This window comes from Rhyacophila brunnea, unplaced genomic scaffold (assembly GCF_057557595.1).
Source record: "Rhyacophila brunnea isolate RB1 unplaced genomic scaffold, BYU_Rbru_1.0 scaffold_13, whole genome shotgun sequence".
In the NCBI taxonomy this organism is placed as follows: domain Eukaryota; kingdom Metazoa; phylum Arthropoda; class Insecta; order Trichoptera; family Rhyacophilidae; genus Rhyacophila; species Rhyacophila brunnea.
In genome coordinates this window covers 32,338,852-32,354,425 of record NW_028232785.1, presented here as the reverse complement: position 1 = coordinate 32,354,425, position 15,574 = coordinate 32,338,852, and the positions used below count along the sequence as shown (strand labels likewise).

The 15,574-nt window shown below is 32.5% G+C and overlaps 1 protein-coding gene and 1 long non-coding RNA gene across 2 annotated transcripts; one reads left to right on the top strand and one right to left on the bottom strand.

The window, feature by feature from the left end:
• The first annotated feature begins 3,269 nt into the window (after window positions 1-3,269).
• LOC147077305 (uncharacterized) lies at window positions 3,270-6,795 on the top strand. The gene is made up of 2 exons (XR_015069801.1): window positions 3,270-4,292; window positions 4,533-6,795. It is a non-coding gene; the product is annotated as an uncharacterized LOC147077305 (long non-coding RNA).
• A 2,964-nt stretch (window positions 6,796-9,759) lies between these two features.
• Window positions 9,760-11,166, bottom strand: LOC147077304 (uncharacterized). Its single transcript, XM_085941486.1, has 2 exons — window positions 11,017-11,166; window positions 9,760-10,469 (listed from the first exon to the last, which is right to left on the bottom strand). The coding sequence occupies exons 1-2, from the start codon at window positions 11,024-11,026 to the stop codon at window positions 9,862-9,864; spliced, it is 618 nt and encodes a 205-aa protein (XP_085797612.1). The 5' UTR covers window positions 11,027-11,166; the 3' UTR covers window positions 9,760-9,861.
• Between the last annotated feature and the right edge of the window lie 4,408 nt (window positions 11,167-15,574).

Below are 15,574 nucleotides of genomic sequence, written 5' to 3'. Positions count from 1 at the left end.
TCAGATAATGGAATCCAGGATAGAATGATGCAGTATTCAGAAGTCACGATAGATGAGAAAGACATTAAAAAAGAAATCTTAGCACGCGATACTCCGAAGGAACTTCGCCTTATTCTAAGAAGAGTAATCCATTTCTCACGTAATTTAATTTGCTGCATTTGTAGCGCAGTTTTTGGTAGCAGAAGTGCTCTAAAAACTCACAAAATTGCTCACATGGACATAATTGATGATCAATATCAAGTCATTATATTTTCTCAACATAGTAATATTAAAGCATATAAAAATGCAAGTCCTGGTGAAAAACCTTATGAATGCAATGTATGTTCATACAGATGCTCGCATCTTAGTAATCTTAAGATACATAAAATGACACATACAGGTGAAAAACCTTATAAATGCAATGTATGTTCATATAGATGCTCGACACTTTTTCGTCTCACAAAACATAAAATGACACATACAGGTGAAAAACCTTATAAATGCAATGTATGTTCATATAGATGCTCGCGACTTGGTAGTCTCAAAAGACATAAAATGACACATACAGGTGAAAAACCTTATCAATGCAATGCATGTTCATATAGATGCTCGCAACTTAATGATCTTAAAAAACATGAAAAGACACATACTGGTGAAAAACTCTATAAATGTAATGTGTGTTCATATAGATCCTCGCAAATTGGTTCTCTTAAAGGATATAAAATGACACATACTGGTGAAAAACCTTTTAAATGCAAACTATGTTCATATAGATGCTCGCAACTTAGTGATCTAAAAAGACATAAAATGACACATACCGGTGAAAAACCTTATAAATGCAATGTGTGTTCATATAGATGCTCGCGACTTGGTAGTCTCAAAAGACATAAAATGACACATACAGGTGAAAAACCTTATCAATGCAATGCATGTTTATATAGATGCTCGCAACTTAATGATCTTAAAAAACATGAAAAGACACATACTGGTGAAAAACCTTATAAATGCAATATATGTTCATACAGATGCTCGGATCTTAGTTATCTTAAAAAACATAAAAAGACACATGCTGGTGAAAAACCTTATAAATGCAGTGTATGTTCATATAGATGCTCGCGAATTAGTTATCTTAAACAACATAAAATGACACATACCGGTGAAAAACCCTATAAATGCGATGCTTGTTCATTTAAATCCTCAACATCTAGTCAGCTCAAAACACATAAAATGACACATACTGGTGAAAAACCATTTAAATGCAATGTTTGTTCGTATGAATCCTCGTCATCTAGTAAGCTCAAAACACATAAAATGACACATACAGGCGAAAAACCTTATAAATGCAGTTTATGTTCATATAGATGCTCGCGACTTGGTGATCTTAAGAGACATAAAAAGACACATACTGGTGAAAAACCTCATAAATGCAATGTTTGTTCATATAGATGCTCGCGACTTGGTGATCTTAAAAAACATAATATGAAACATACTGGTGAAAAACCCTTTAAATGCAGTGTATGTTCATATAAATCCTCGACATCTAGTTACCTCAAAAGACATAATATAATACATACTGGTTAAAAACCTTATAAATGCACTTAATGGTTTAATAGATGTTTGCAACTTGGTCATCGTAAGTCACCTAAAGTGACATTGGTGAAAAACCTTATAAACGCTCATAAGATACTCAGTACTAAGTGAACTTCAAAACATAAAATCACACCTTCTGGTGAAAAGCCTTATAAATGCTATGTATGTTCATATATATGCTCGCAACTTGGTGATCTTAAGATACATAAAGTGACACATACTGGTGAAAAACCCTATATATGCAATGTACGTTTATATAACTAATGCTCGACATCCAGTAGTCTTAAAAAACATACAATGACATACTAGTGTTATTGCCTTCTAATTATAACGCATGTTCGTATAGATACTCGCTTACTTATCCATTATTTTATATTTATGTTATGACGTTTATGAAGACGTACCACTTATGCAGTCTGTCAAACATCATGTTGGTAGTATTAGCCACTGGTATTATGTGACAAATTAGTATTTGTGGCATAGCTTCTGAGCGTATTGACACTAGGGAGTCCATCACGGGATTCCTCCCGGACAATTTTTGACACCTATGTGTTCCAAGATTAGTAAACATTATCCCGAATCTTTTGGGGTTGATTTTTTCATCAATCACAATCAATCGGTATGTGTACAAAGCATTATGTTAGTGACATGTATGTACCTGCACACGTCACACGTGGAATCGCCGTTTGCTCGCGGATAATAAATAACTATAGACGTTATGACCTATTGTTTTAGGATGTGAAGATATAACGTATATTATTTGTATGTAGAATGTTGCTTAGTGTGTGTGATAATACAATGTTCTGGGGCACGATTAAATGAGACACAGTTTTGATATGGATTATTTATATTGTCTTAAAACATTTAAGATTAACACGGCACTAAAATAAAACTGTCACATTGTTTTTATAGTTTGTTACTGAAGGTTACATTATGATCTTGAATATGATATCGAAACTTTATGCGGAATTGCTCGCATGATTAACTGTACCGTTGAAGGCCGGATTTGCAACTGAATTGTTGAATCATTTCATTATTATTGTCTATGGTCGATCAATTATCATATACAACAACTTGCCATTTGTAGAGTTAAAATATAAAACCTTTACATAACCATTCTTGCTGCTATACGTAATTGTAACAACATAAGAAGACTAATAAATCCGATTATTTAAAACCAGTTAGACGTCACTGAAGCCATGGCACGTGAGCAGAGATAATTACTTTTTAATTACTACATTTAATTAGTATGCTAATTATATCGAATGGCCACATGGTATTAGGTATTATTGCCCTTACAGAATAACCTAAAAGTACTCAACAGAACACTTCAGAATTTCAATCATACTTTTATATTTTATAAGTATATAAAAATGTTATATTGGCTTTAGAAAAAAATACCAATCCCGAGATACCTAGTCAAATTATAATCGCGGGATCTAAATTTTAGCTCGGGATTGGATTCCTCATTTGACACGTAGGAATGACGATTTTTTTTCTTTATAACTAATGGCTTAAATAAACTCTATGACGATCGGTCATATAAATGCCGAAAAACCCGTTTCTTATGTTGGCGTCCTGTTTCATAGGGTTCTGTGTCATAGCTGTCAAAAACTATGTATGTATAATATGTCGGAATGGCATAGATATAATCATAGACACTAAATCGCTCTTAGCATATATGTGCCCGATCGTCATTTAAAAGGTTCGTTTCTTTCAACATGTACGAAACAAATCCAATTAAACCATAGACAATATACATACAAATTGTATGAGACCGGAAATGGTTTGAGATTTGACGTTTGGTTCAGTGTATCATTGAAAATCAAACCGTTCTCGGATCATCAGAAATGGTTTGACATGAAACTTCAAACCAATTCGGACGATTCATAGACTAAGACGATCTGTCAAACGGGAAATCATTAAAAAGTATACATAACCTGAAAACATATCGATCTAAGATTTTCTACAAATATTTCGTTTGTTATTTTCTCGACATTTGACTTTTAATATAATATTTTGTAGGATTAAGGAAAATCGACATGCCTAAAAACAGCATTCTCCGGCATGTGTAAGATCATCGTGTATTAATATTAATATTTTAGATTTAGTACTTTGTATTTTTGGTTTTCAATACAATGGATTTATTTCAATGTATTCCATTAATTTTTGAATCGTCGTCGGAAGATTCGTCTGATGATGATTTTTTCATGCTGGAAGACTTTCAGCCCATTGTCAATAAGAAAAATGAAAATTATTGCGAAGATACTGTTGCAGAGTACACGGACAGGCAGTTCATGATGCATTTTCGCGTGTCTAGAAATGTGCATGCAGATCTCACGGAGCGATTTCAAAATTCTTCTTATTTTCCAACCCAGAACAGAGGCGGCAATGATAGAATCAGCGCCACTAACCATTTACTCATATTCCTTTGGTTTGCTGGACATCAAACTGCGTCATTTCGAGATGTGGCTGATAGATTTAATATCACTATCGGTTCTCTCTCCAGAGTCATCAAAAGAGTGACTGTGTTTATTAGTAATTTATCCCCAGAAATAATACAATGGCCAACGAATTCTGAGAAAGCAGTTATAGAAATGGCTTTTAGGGAGAATGGGTTTCCGGGAGTCATCGGTGTCATTGATGGTAGTCATATAAAAATTGATAAGCCAGGAGATGATCCATTGTCATATATCAATAGGAAATCATATTATTCAATGCAGGTAAGACAAGATATTTTTCTAAATTTCTTTGTTTTAGATATATTTGTGTTTTAAAATAATAAAAAAAAAACTCGCCTTAGGTTAAAGAATAAATAATCTCTCATAAATTTAATCATAGCACTGGTTCAAAATAATGTTATTTAATAACTTTCCCAAGTACCTAGCTGAAAATCTCATTCGTGCCATACTTGTTTGCAGGATTTTATTGCTTTCTGTATGACTAACTATCCTTTATTTTAGTTGCAGGCTGTGTGTGATGATAATCTCAAATTTCGAAATATATATGTTGGATATCCAGGCTCAGTACATGATAGTCGAGTATATCGAAATTCTTCACTGTATAGACAACTACCAAGTAAATGTAACGACAAATACATACTTGGTGACAGTGGATATCCTTGCCTCAGGAATTTGCTGACACCTTATAAAGCCAGGGGAGTACTAAATCAAACACAAATTAATTATAATACCAAACTCAGTAAAAGTAGAATCAAAATTGAGCACGCATTTGGTCTACTGAAACAAAAATTTAGACAACTCTACCACTTAAAACTTAGAAACATTGTTTTAATTACTCACTTTATTCGAGCATGTTGTGTTTTACACAATATGTCTTTAAATGACCAGTTTGAGTGGGATATTGATTCACCTACTGGAGATAGTATTGAAGCAGGTTCATCCTATTTATCCCGCAATAACAGTACAGCTGGCGCAGATAGACGAAATGAGATAGCTCAACTTCTTGCATCCAGGAACTTTCCATAAAATTTTTAATGCTTTTAGTATACGTATAGGCAGAGTTCAATATTTCAGTTAAGTACCTACCTATCATGTTTTTATCTGTAACTTTTTGCTATGGTGTCTATTTGTTGTTCGCCGGTAGTAGGTATATTTTGTTACTTCATCAAATATAGATTTTGTGGGAGCAGTGTTTTTTTTTTTTTTTTTTTTAATTATTAATAACCATGTCCTTGCTTTTTCGTACAAGGTGGTTGTTAGTAATTTTGAACAATCACAAACACCCAGGTTTTGAGAAAAACACAAGTGTTTTTGTCATGACCGGGAATCGAACCCAGAACTCTCGGGTGGAAGGCCAGCGCCTTACCCACTGCACCACGAGAGCCGCCTTGTGAGCAAAAAGTGTTAACTGAATGGAGTCCTACCTGGTATTTTCAAAGTACCTCTTACCTAGTGTAACTTGTCTTTAATATTTTGTTTAATGGTTAGATATAGGTGATTAGTTTTAGTTAGTCTAGTTTTTTCAATTTTATTTCGGTACCTACCTAGTCTTTATTAGTTACTATATTTGTTTCCACAAGCACTTCACTGTAAATATATGTTTTCTATTTTGTTTAATGGTTAGATATAGGTTGGGTTTACTTACATTGTATATACTTATTTTTGTTAGTCTAGTTTTTTAAAATTTTATTTAGGTAGTCTTTCCACTCTTTACTGTAAATATGTTTTATATTTTGTTTAGGTTAGCAATAGTTTCAACATAATAAGTATAACAAAAGTATTACTGCTTCTTCTTCGGCCATATCCGTCCCTTAGTTGGAGCATATAGACACCACGAGGCGCGCCCAAGATTCCCTGTCGTTTGCCAGTTTTCTTGCATCGTTCCAGGTCAAACCAGCATCCCGTAGCCCCGGCATACATACTCTATAGATAGTATTTAGCGGCCTTCCAGGACGCCGGAATCCAGTTGCCTTGAAGAACAGGCAAGCCAGGTTGAAATTCTCTTCTGGCATCCGCAGCACGTGGCTGAGCCAGTTCCAATGTCGCCTCTTCACTCTCAGTGCGATGAGAGGCTGCTTGGTGCGTTATACCTCCTCGTTGCTCCTACAGTCATACCAGTATCCATCGCAAACATCTGTTTTCGAAGTTCAGTCAACTTTATACTGAGCTTCGAAAAATATGTAGAAGGTTTCTTTTCCTGTGTACATATATATTACTGATATTGACCATAATGAAGATACTTTTTAATATAAAACGCTGTGGAATATGCCTCCTGGGGAAACCACAAAGTAAAAAAAAAACGCACCATAGTACTATACCTCCAGGGTGGTGTGGAAATCAGTACCTACATAATTTTTGTTTCGGTGTTGTAAGTGCCTATTATTTAACGAATATAATATTATATAAAAATAATTCACTGGAATACAGCCACACAATGTAGGTTCAAAATCCCACAAAGCCGGGTGTGATTTCAGCCACTGGCATAGTGCCATATACGCTAAAAACTGCTGGAGAAGGGACTCTTGGAATTAAGAAGAAAAAGAATATGCTATGAATATAAATAAAACAATATCTATCAGAAACGGTCGAGGAAGATGCAATGATAGACTTAGCCACGCTTTACAGGTACTTACCCACTGGCTGATCTGGAAAGATATAGAAGATTCGCGTATCTCAGGATACCATTGTGATATAACAATAAAGCTAGACTGCTCTTTTAAAATTACATATTACTTTATTGAAATAAAATCATAATATGTTAAAACTTGTTTTTTTTTTTACAATTTTCCATAGGTACCATTCTGTAGGTTACCATCCGGCACCACCAGATTTTCTAGTGCTAGTTTACTGAGATTACATCATGATGTTGGGCATAAATTCTAATTCTGAGATTAGTTTTCGTAAATTCTAAAACTTATTCAATTATTTTTAATTTATAATCTTGCTAATACAGTTTAATCAAATTTTAAAATAATGTGAATTAATGATGGAAAGTATATTGTCATGGTAATGCTTAAAAAAAATGTAGAATGTTTTTAATATTTTTATTAGATTAAATAATGAGCATTGGAATTTTAATTACAATAATGGAAAAGGTCACATAAGTATTTAACAAATCAACTTAACTATCACAAAAACTATAACACAGATCAAAAGTAAACACTTGATGTTAGTGGAAATATTATTTTTAAATATGAAATAGCAAAGGAACATTATGTGACACATTATTGTGTCGGACAAATACAACCATACATAAGAAATATAAAAAATTAGTTGGTAAAGCCGCGTTGACACGGTCCAAGTACACTTGGACCGAGTGCCATCCAAGCGCATTCATATGAGACAGCTTTATACTAATTATTCCTATCCAAACTACTCGGACCGCGTCCTACTCGTCCAAGTTATCTTGGATAGGAGTAATTTGTATGAAGCTGTCTCATACGAGTGCGCTTGAATGGCACTCGGTCCGAGTGTACTTGGACCATGTCAACGCGGCTCAAATGATCACAAGCATATTATGATTGTCAATTGCACAATGGAAACTTAACTATAACACAGATCAAAAGTAAACACTTGATGTTAATGGAAATATTATTTTTAAATATAAAATAGAAAAGGAACATTATGTGACACATTATTGTGTCGGACAAATACAACTATATGTAGGAAATATAAAAAATCTGTTGGTAAATGATCACAAGCATAATAAGATTGTCAATTGCACAATGCAAAAGGTCATACGACAAGTATTTTACAAAAATCAACTTAAATATAAAACAGATAATAAGTAAACACTTGATGTTAATAAAAATACTATTTTAAAAGATAAAATAGCAAAGGAACTTATGTGACACATTATTGCGTCGGACAAATACAACTATATGTAGGAAATATAAAAAATCTCTTGGTAAATGATCACAAGCATAATAAGATTGTCAATTGCACAATGCAAAAGGTCATACGACAAGTATTTTACAAAAAATCAACTTAACTATAATACAGATAAAAGGTAAACACTTGATGTTATAAAAATACTATTTTAAAATATAAAATAGCAAAGGAACTTATGTGACACATTATTGTGTCGGACAAATACAACTATATGTAGGAAATATAAAAAATCTGTTAGTAAATGATCACAAGCATAATAAGATTGTCAATTGCACAATGCAAAAGGTCATACAAGTATTTTACAAAAAATCAACTTAACTATAATACAGATAAAAGGTAAACACTTGATGTTAATAAAAATACTATTTTAAAATATAAAATAGCAAAGGAACTTATGTGACACATTATTGTGTCGGACAAATACAACTATATGTAGGAAATATAAAAAATCTGTTGGTAAATGATCACAAGCATAATAAGATTTTCAATTGCACAATGCAAAAGGTCATACGACAAGTATTTTACAAAAAATCAACTTAACTATAATACAGATAAAAAGTAAACACTTGATGTTAATAAAAATACTATTTTAAAATATAAAATAGCAAAGGAACTTATGTGACACATTATTGCGTCGGACAAATACAACTATATGTAGGAAATATAAAAAATCTCTTGGTAAATGATCACAAGCATAATAAGATTGTCAATTGCACAATGCAAAAGGTCATACAAGTATTTTACAAAAAATCAACTTAAATATAAAACAGATAATAAGTAAACACTTGATGTTAATAAAAATACTATTTTAAAATATAAAATAGCAAAGGAACTTATGTGACACATTATTGCGTCGGACAAATACAACTATATGTAGGAAATATAAAAAATCTGTTAGTAAATGATCACAAGCATAATAAGATTGTAAATTGCACAATGCAAAAGGTCACATGACAAGTATTTAACAAAAAATCAACTTAACTATAATACAGATGAAAGGTAAACACTTGATGTTATAAAAATACTATTTTAAAATATAAAATAGCAAAGGAACTTATGTGACACATTATTGTGTCGGACAAATACAACTATATGTAGGAAATATAAAAAATCTGTTGGTAAATGATCACAAGCATAATAAGATTGTCAATTGCACAATGCAAAAGGTCATACGACAAGTATTTTACAAAAAATCAACTTAACTATAATACAGATAAAAAGTAAACACTTGATGTTAATAAAAATACTATTTTAAAATATAAAATAGCAAAGGAACTTATGTGACACATTATTGCATCGGACAAATACAACTATATGTAGGAAATATAAAAAATCTGTTGGTAAATGATCACAAGCATAATAAGATTGTCAATTGCACAATGCAAAAGGTCATACGACAAGTATTTTACAAAAAATCAATTTAAATATAAAACAGATAATAAGTAAACACTTGATGTTAATAAAAATACTATTTTAAAATATAAAATAGCAAAGGAACTTATGTGACACATTATTGCGTCGGACAAATACAACTATATGTAGGAAATATAAAAAATCTGTTAGTAAATGATCACAAGCATAATAAGATTGTAAATTGCACAATGCAAAAGGTCACATGACAAGTATTTAACAAAAAATCAACTTAACTATAATACAGATGAAAGGTAAACACTTGATGTTATAAAAATACTATTTTAAAATATAAAATAGCAAAGGAACTTATGTGACACATTATTGTGTCGGACAAATACAACTATATGTAGGAATTATAAAAAATCTGTTAGTAAATGATCACAAGCATAATAAGATTGTAAATTGCACAATGCAAAAGGTCACATGACAAGTATTTAACAAAAAATCAACTTAACTATAATACAGATGAAAAGTGAACACTTGATGTAAATAGAAATCTGCTGATTTTTAAGATTTGCTAAAAAAATCATTTCTTAAGGAAATTCTCTAGCATGCTTACTACTTTTTCGCATTGAATTGCTTTTAGCCTCGACGCCTCCGCGCGTTCGTTTGCTAATTCAATTTTTCTGTCAAAATATTTTTTCATATCTTTGCGGTACTCTTCGTGGCTATATTTTTTTCTTTTCAGTGACTGACGAGGAGTGACGGCTATCGAATGCGGCGTTGAGGTCGACGGTCCTGTCTCAGCTGTCTCAGAATGGTCTGACGACACATCTAACCCCACAATTGTGTCCGAGGACATCGCCATCACCGGATATATGTTCTGCCGACGGTAAAATATATCATCCATTTCGTTAAGAAACTGGAAGGTCTGTCGACCCTCACCAGTTCTATTCACCTTATCTTTGTAATTTTTATAACTGCGCTCCAGGACCCTCCACCTGTTCTCACATTGAGCCGATGTAAAGTCAAACCCATATCCAATCATTTTGCGGGAAATTTCATCCCACAAACTTTTTTTAGACTTCATAGTAAAACTTCCGATTTGGTCCTTCAACTCCTTATAGAGAGCGAGGAACGCCTCCGTAGCTGCGGTACTCCAATACGCAACCCTGGCTCCGCACAAAGGTATATCTGAAACAAAATGTATACACATTAATAATCAGTATGAAGGTAGCCATTCAAAAATGCGTTTTATACATGAAAGCAAAAGAGGGTAGATTGTTTATCATTGCTGTGTAAACTGAATATTTTGTAATGTTATTTATTAGGCAGCTGAAATTTTGAGAGTATTAACTATAATGTTTGAGACATTCATGGTTGTCACTTTTATAAGGACAGACAGTGTGTGAAAATCGATTCTGCGTATTTTGAGATTGTGAAAATACCAAGCACTTTGTAAACACCAACCCATGCTATGTTTAATAGGGAACGAGATGCTGCAAGAAATCCACGTGGTGTCCATAACATCTCACTCATGAATATTGATTATCTTGGACGAGTAAGAGATATACATCGATATAGTATTAGCCAAAGATATCTGTAACACCGCGACCAAGCCTAATTTTATTTTATCAAACTATTTATTATTACGACAATATGGACAGTTCCGCAGAACTGACTTTTATACACGTGGGTAAAACACTTTGGTATTTGTTTTAAATAGTCTTAAACAACTTACCTTGTTCCATTTTGAATCTGCGTAAACTTCGTCTCAATTTTTGTTTGATTGCGTGAATTCGTTGTAGTATTGTACAATAATAATATTATTCGGACGCGCTGAGCTGAAGGACTGCCGGTTGAAGTTTCAAAGTTCGTTTTTGTTTTGTTTGGTGTTGTGACGTAGGAGTTGCCGTTTTATGGAAATTAATGATTGAATTAATTTTAAGCACTGGCAACACTAATTAGTTGTCAGAAAAGCGTTTCCGTGGACATTTACCAAACCGTCCCAAACCCAACCGCCCGATTTCGTTTGTTTGATGCAGGTTTGAATGATACATACTTATAGTCTATTAATTTGAACCTTAACATTTGTAATTATTTTGCAAGCGCATGAATCGTGGTTATGTTGGTAAACTTCACAAAAATATTAATATCGCTCAGTTTTCATTCCATTTTTTTACACGCGCAACAGTGGCAGTATTTTATTAACTTTGTGATTATCTACTTACTTGAGTGCAGTAATAAATGGTTTTGCACAAATTACCATAATTTTCAACTAAATAATAATGATGTGTAGTAGGTATTTATTATTGGCTCGTGTTATCTTTATATCGTGACGGATTGTCTTTCTATACACCCTGCATATTGGAAAATAATTTTGTTATATCAATATGTATTGTAAAATTCTTGTAGCTAATTTAATTAATTTATACTATATCTCAAGTAGGATTTTTTTATCAACTTTGTAGGTACCTGCCTAACTAGAGTGTACTTAGTAGTACCTAATCACCTAGAATTATTTTAAATGCCAACATTGAAAAGATCTGATGCTTCATTCATAATAACTATAGGTGGTGTTACGTTGCTGGACTTTGTGGTCTTATACCATTATCCATCCTTGTGTAATTAATTAGCGTAAACACGTTCCCTGACCTTGTAGTCAAAAGGCTGAAAACATAATAATATTATCGATTTCCTTCTTCAGATAAAAGTCGTATGCATTGAGTATCGAGCTGGTATACGAGGCGTAGAAGTAAACGGTAACACAGGGTGAAAGATGAGGGAAGCACTTGTCTAGTAATAAGATTGGATAATTTTATAAAATGTCTTGCGATAAAATATGGAAATTGTGTCTACATAATATAAGCTAATTGATAAACATATATGTATAACGTAGATGAATACATGATAATGCTAACGGAAAAAGCAGACGACAGCTAAAGAAATTAGTAGGTCATAAGAATTATAATATAATAATGTTTGATTTGGTATTATTTCGAATTGTAAATGAACATCATTGTGTAATATTTGTAGACATAAGATTTTATGTATTCGGATAATAATTTTGATGCCAACCGTTAGCGAATTAGAAACAGAGTTACGCGGAGTAATTTATCTCTGTAAAAGGCGCCGGCTCTCGCGGGAAGGGTGGTTAGAGCCTCAGACTGAGATGCACGTAATATGACCTCAACGGTTTGTTACGAAAAATAGTGCAAAGTTGCATCCGACGCCGGTCGCTGCAAATATTGTATTAATTATCCGGAAAAATTAAAGTCATCGCTAGGTGTTTAAGTGATAGCTCAAATATACCTAATTATAATTATTATAAAATAAGAACAATTAGGATTGTAATCCAAAAGCCACAATTGTAAATTAAGAAACCATAAGGAATGTAATTTAAAACAATAATAATTGTAAAGAGTAATTCGGATTGTGTTATAAAACATTAATTAGGTACATAAAAAATAAGAAATTTAAGAACCTTGTTATAAAGAAAGTATTTTTATAAAGTCACAAATTAATATTAAGGTGCAAGTGTAAAGGAATATTATAAAAATTACTGGTGAAAACATTATACGAAGTAAAGCTAATCCTGGTGTTTTATTTAATTCTGGACCCGTGTTCCTTTATAGCACTAAATTACAAAAGTTGAAACAAACAATTTATTTGACACCCCAAGTGCACACCAACACCCTGAGCTAGCTTCGAACTTGAGGGAAGGTACATCAGTAGTTGCGTTACGTTCTGGTCTATTAAGTTAAAACTGAAACGTTAAATAAGAAGAGGGTAAGGCTATCTGTGTGTGGCTGTAACGGGGACCATGAAGATATTCTGGGCTGATCACATTACTAATGAGAAGTTTTTAACAGCAGCAAATAAGACAGAAAAGCTTATAGGTACCTAACTAAAACCATCAAGCACAGAAAAGCTGTACCTATATTTTGACCATATTTACCTCGATGAGAAGTATGATTTTGACTCCTACTCTTTTTTTCTGTTATTCAGTTTATTGTGGAATGCATAGTCGACCTCGTTTGTGTATGACCTACAACCAAGTAATCGAGGGTAATAGTCGGTAGGTAAGTTGCCATTGGCATTTAGATAAGTAGGTACTAATACCGACAGAACTGTCTACCTTCAGCAGACGGCTCCCCTTGAGTACGAAAAGACCGGATCATCGCCTTCTAGTATATTAGTCAGCTGATCTTGTTTTTCATTTTTAGTGTCCCAATAGTGGAATTAAAAATAGCAATTTTAGACTTAACTTATAGAAAGGTAGTGACGATACCCCGGTCCTGGAATAGTATCGAAAGCACTTTATCTTCAACTGGCCCTGCCCTCCGACCGATTAAGAACCTTCGTTCGGCTAGCTCGGTACTATTCGGGGAGAGGGTGATCAACTAAAAGTTCTTGAATGACACTCTTGGAATACACTAATCGATATTATTTAACTTTATGTTATTTAGAATCGCCACCTAGTAATAGGTAGACGTCCAGATTATTAATTATCCAATTAACTTTCAGTTCGAATTTATTTTCGTAAATATTTACGTAAATGTCAAAGACAGCTGACCACTTGTCACTGTCTTCAGATCAGATGTTTTCCGTAAAATACTTCGTAGATTATTTTCAAAATAAAGACTCCTTGTAGTAATTTAGTTTAATTTATTTATTAAATTATTCTCGATAAATAAATTAAATTTATTTTAATTAATTATAATCGACAATTATACACTTTAGTTTATTCCCAAATAATTACATAATTATTTTATAAATCTTATTTGAATCAATTATTGAATAAAGTTAATTAATTATAATTATTTTATATTTAATTTATGTACGATCACACACTTATAATTCTATAACATTCTGTTTCATTTTACATATTGAAAATAGTATAGCTGTCTCGTTTTCGGCAATGACCAAAATTTAGTGTATGCAAGCGATAAAACAATATGAAAAAAGGCATGTTTTGTGCTTTCTTTCCGTCTCACATATGGGAAATGAGAGAGAAAGAAATATTATTAAGAAATATGAATCTTGGCGTTCATGAAATTGACCGAGCAACGCTTGTGAGAGTTGAGATACGTGTGTGTGTATGGTGGTTAGATACACGTACATATAAATTAGCGTGCGTCACGTAACAATCGCTCGGTAAAACGGAAAAAGGCGTAAGATAATAAAATATAGGAGATAATTGACATTGTATAATGTATATAGATTGTAAGATATTTATTTTTGGGAGGTGATTGACTATTTGACCCAAGGAGCCAGCCGCCCATGCTTATAATGTAAATCTCATGTTGTGTACGTCTTGAATTTCGATTTGTTGTGTTCACAATGTTTCGTATTCTTAAATAAATAAATAAAAATAAATAATATGAAAAATATTGTTTTAAAAAGGTTATTCACCAACATGTCTCATTTCATGTTTTATAATATACCTAAGTTGCGAATATCTATATAAACATACATTGCATTTTTAAAGTTTTTCACCAGTATGTGTTATTTTATGTATTTTAAGATTACCAGATGTCGAGGATCTATATGAACATACATTGCATTTAAAAGGTTTTTCACCGGTATGTGTGTGTTCATGTCTTTTAAGATCATAGAGTCTCGTGGACACATATGAACATACATTACATTTATAAGGTTTTTCACCATTATGTCTCGTGTTATGTTCTTTAAGACTACTAATTTGCGAGCATCTATACGAACATACATTACATTTATAAGGTTTTTCACCAGTATGTGTCATTTCATGTTTTTTGAGATGACTATTTTGCGAGCATCTATATGAACATACATTGCATTTATAAGGTTTTTCACCAGTATGTGTCATTTCATGTCTTTTGAGATGACTAATTCGCGAGCATCTATATGAACATACATTACATTTATAATGTTTTTCACCAGTATGTGTCATTTCATGTTTTTTGAGATCACTAATTCGCGAGCATCTATATGAACATACATTACATTTATAAGGTTTTTCACCAGTATGTGTCATTTCATGATTTTTGAGATCACTAATTCGCGAGCATCTATATGAACATACATTACATTTATAATGTTTTTCACCAGTATGTGTCATTTCATGTTTTTTGAGATCACTAATTCGCGAGCATCTATATGAACATACATTACATTTATAAGGTTTTTCACCAGTATGTGTTATTTTATGTTTTTTGAGATTACTATTTAGCGAGCATCTATATGGACATACATTACATTTATAAGGTTTTACACCAGTATGTGTCATTTCATGTTCTTTGAGATGCCTAATTCGCGAG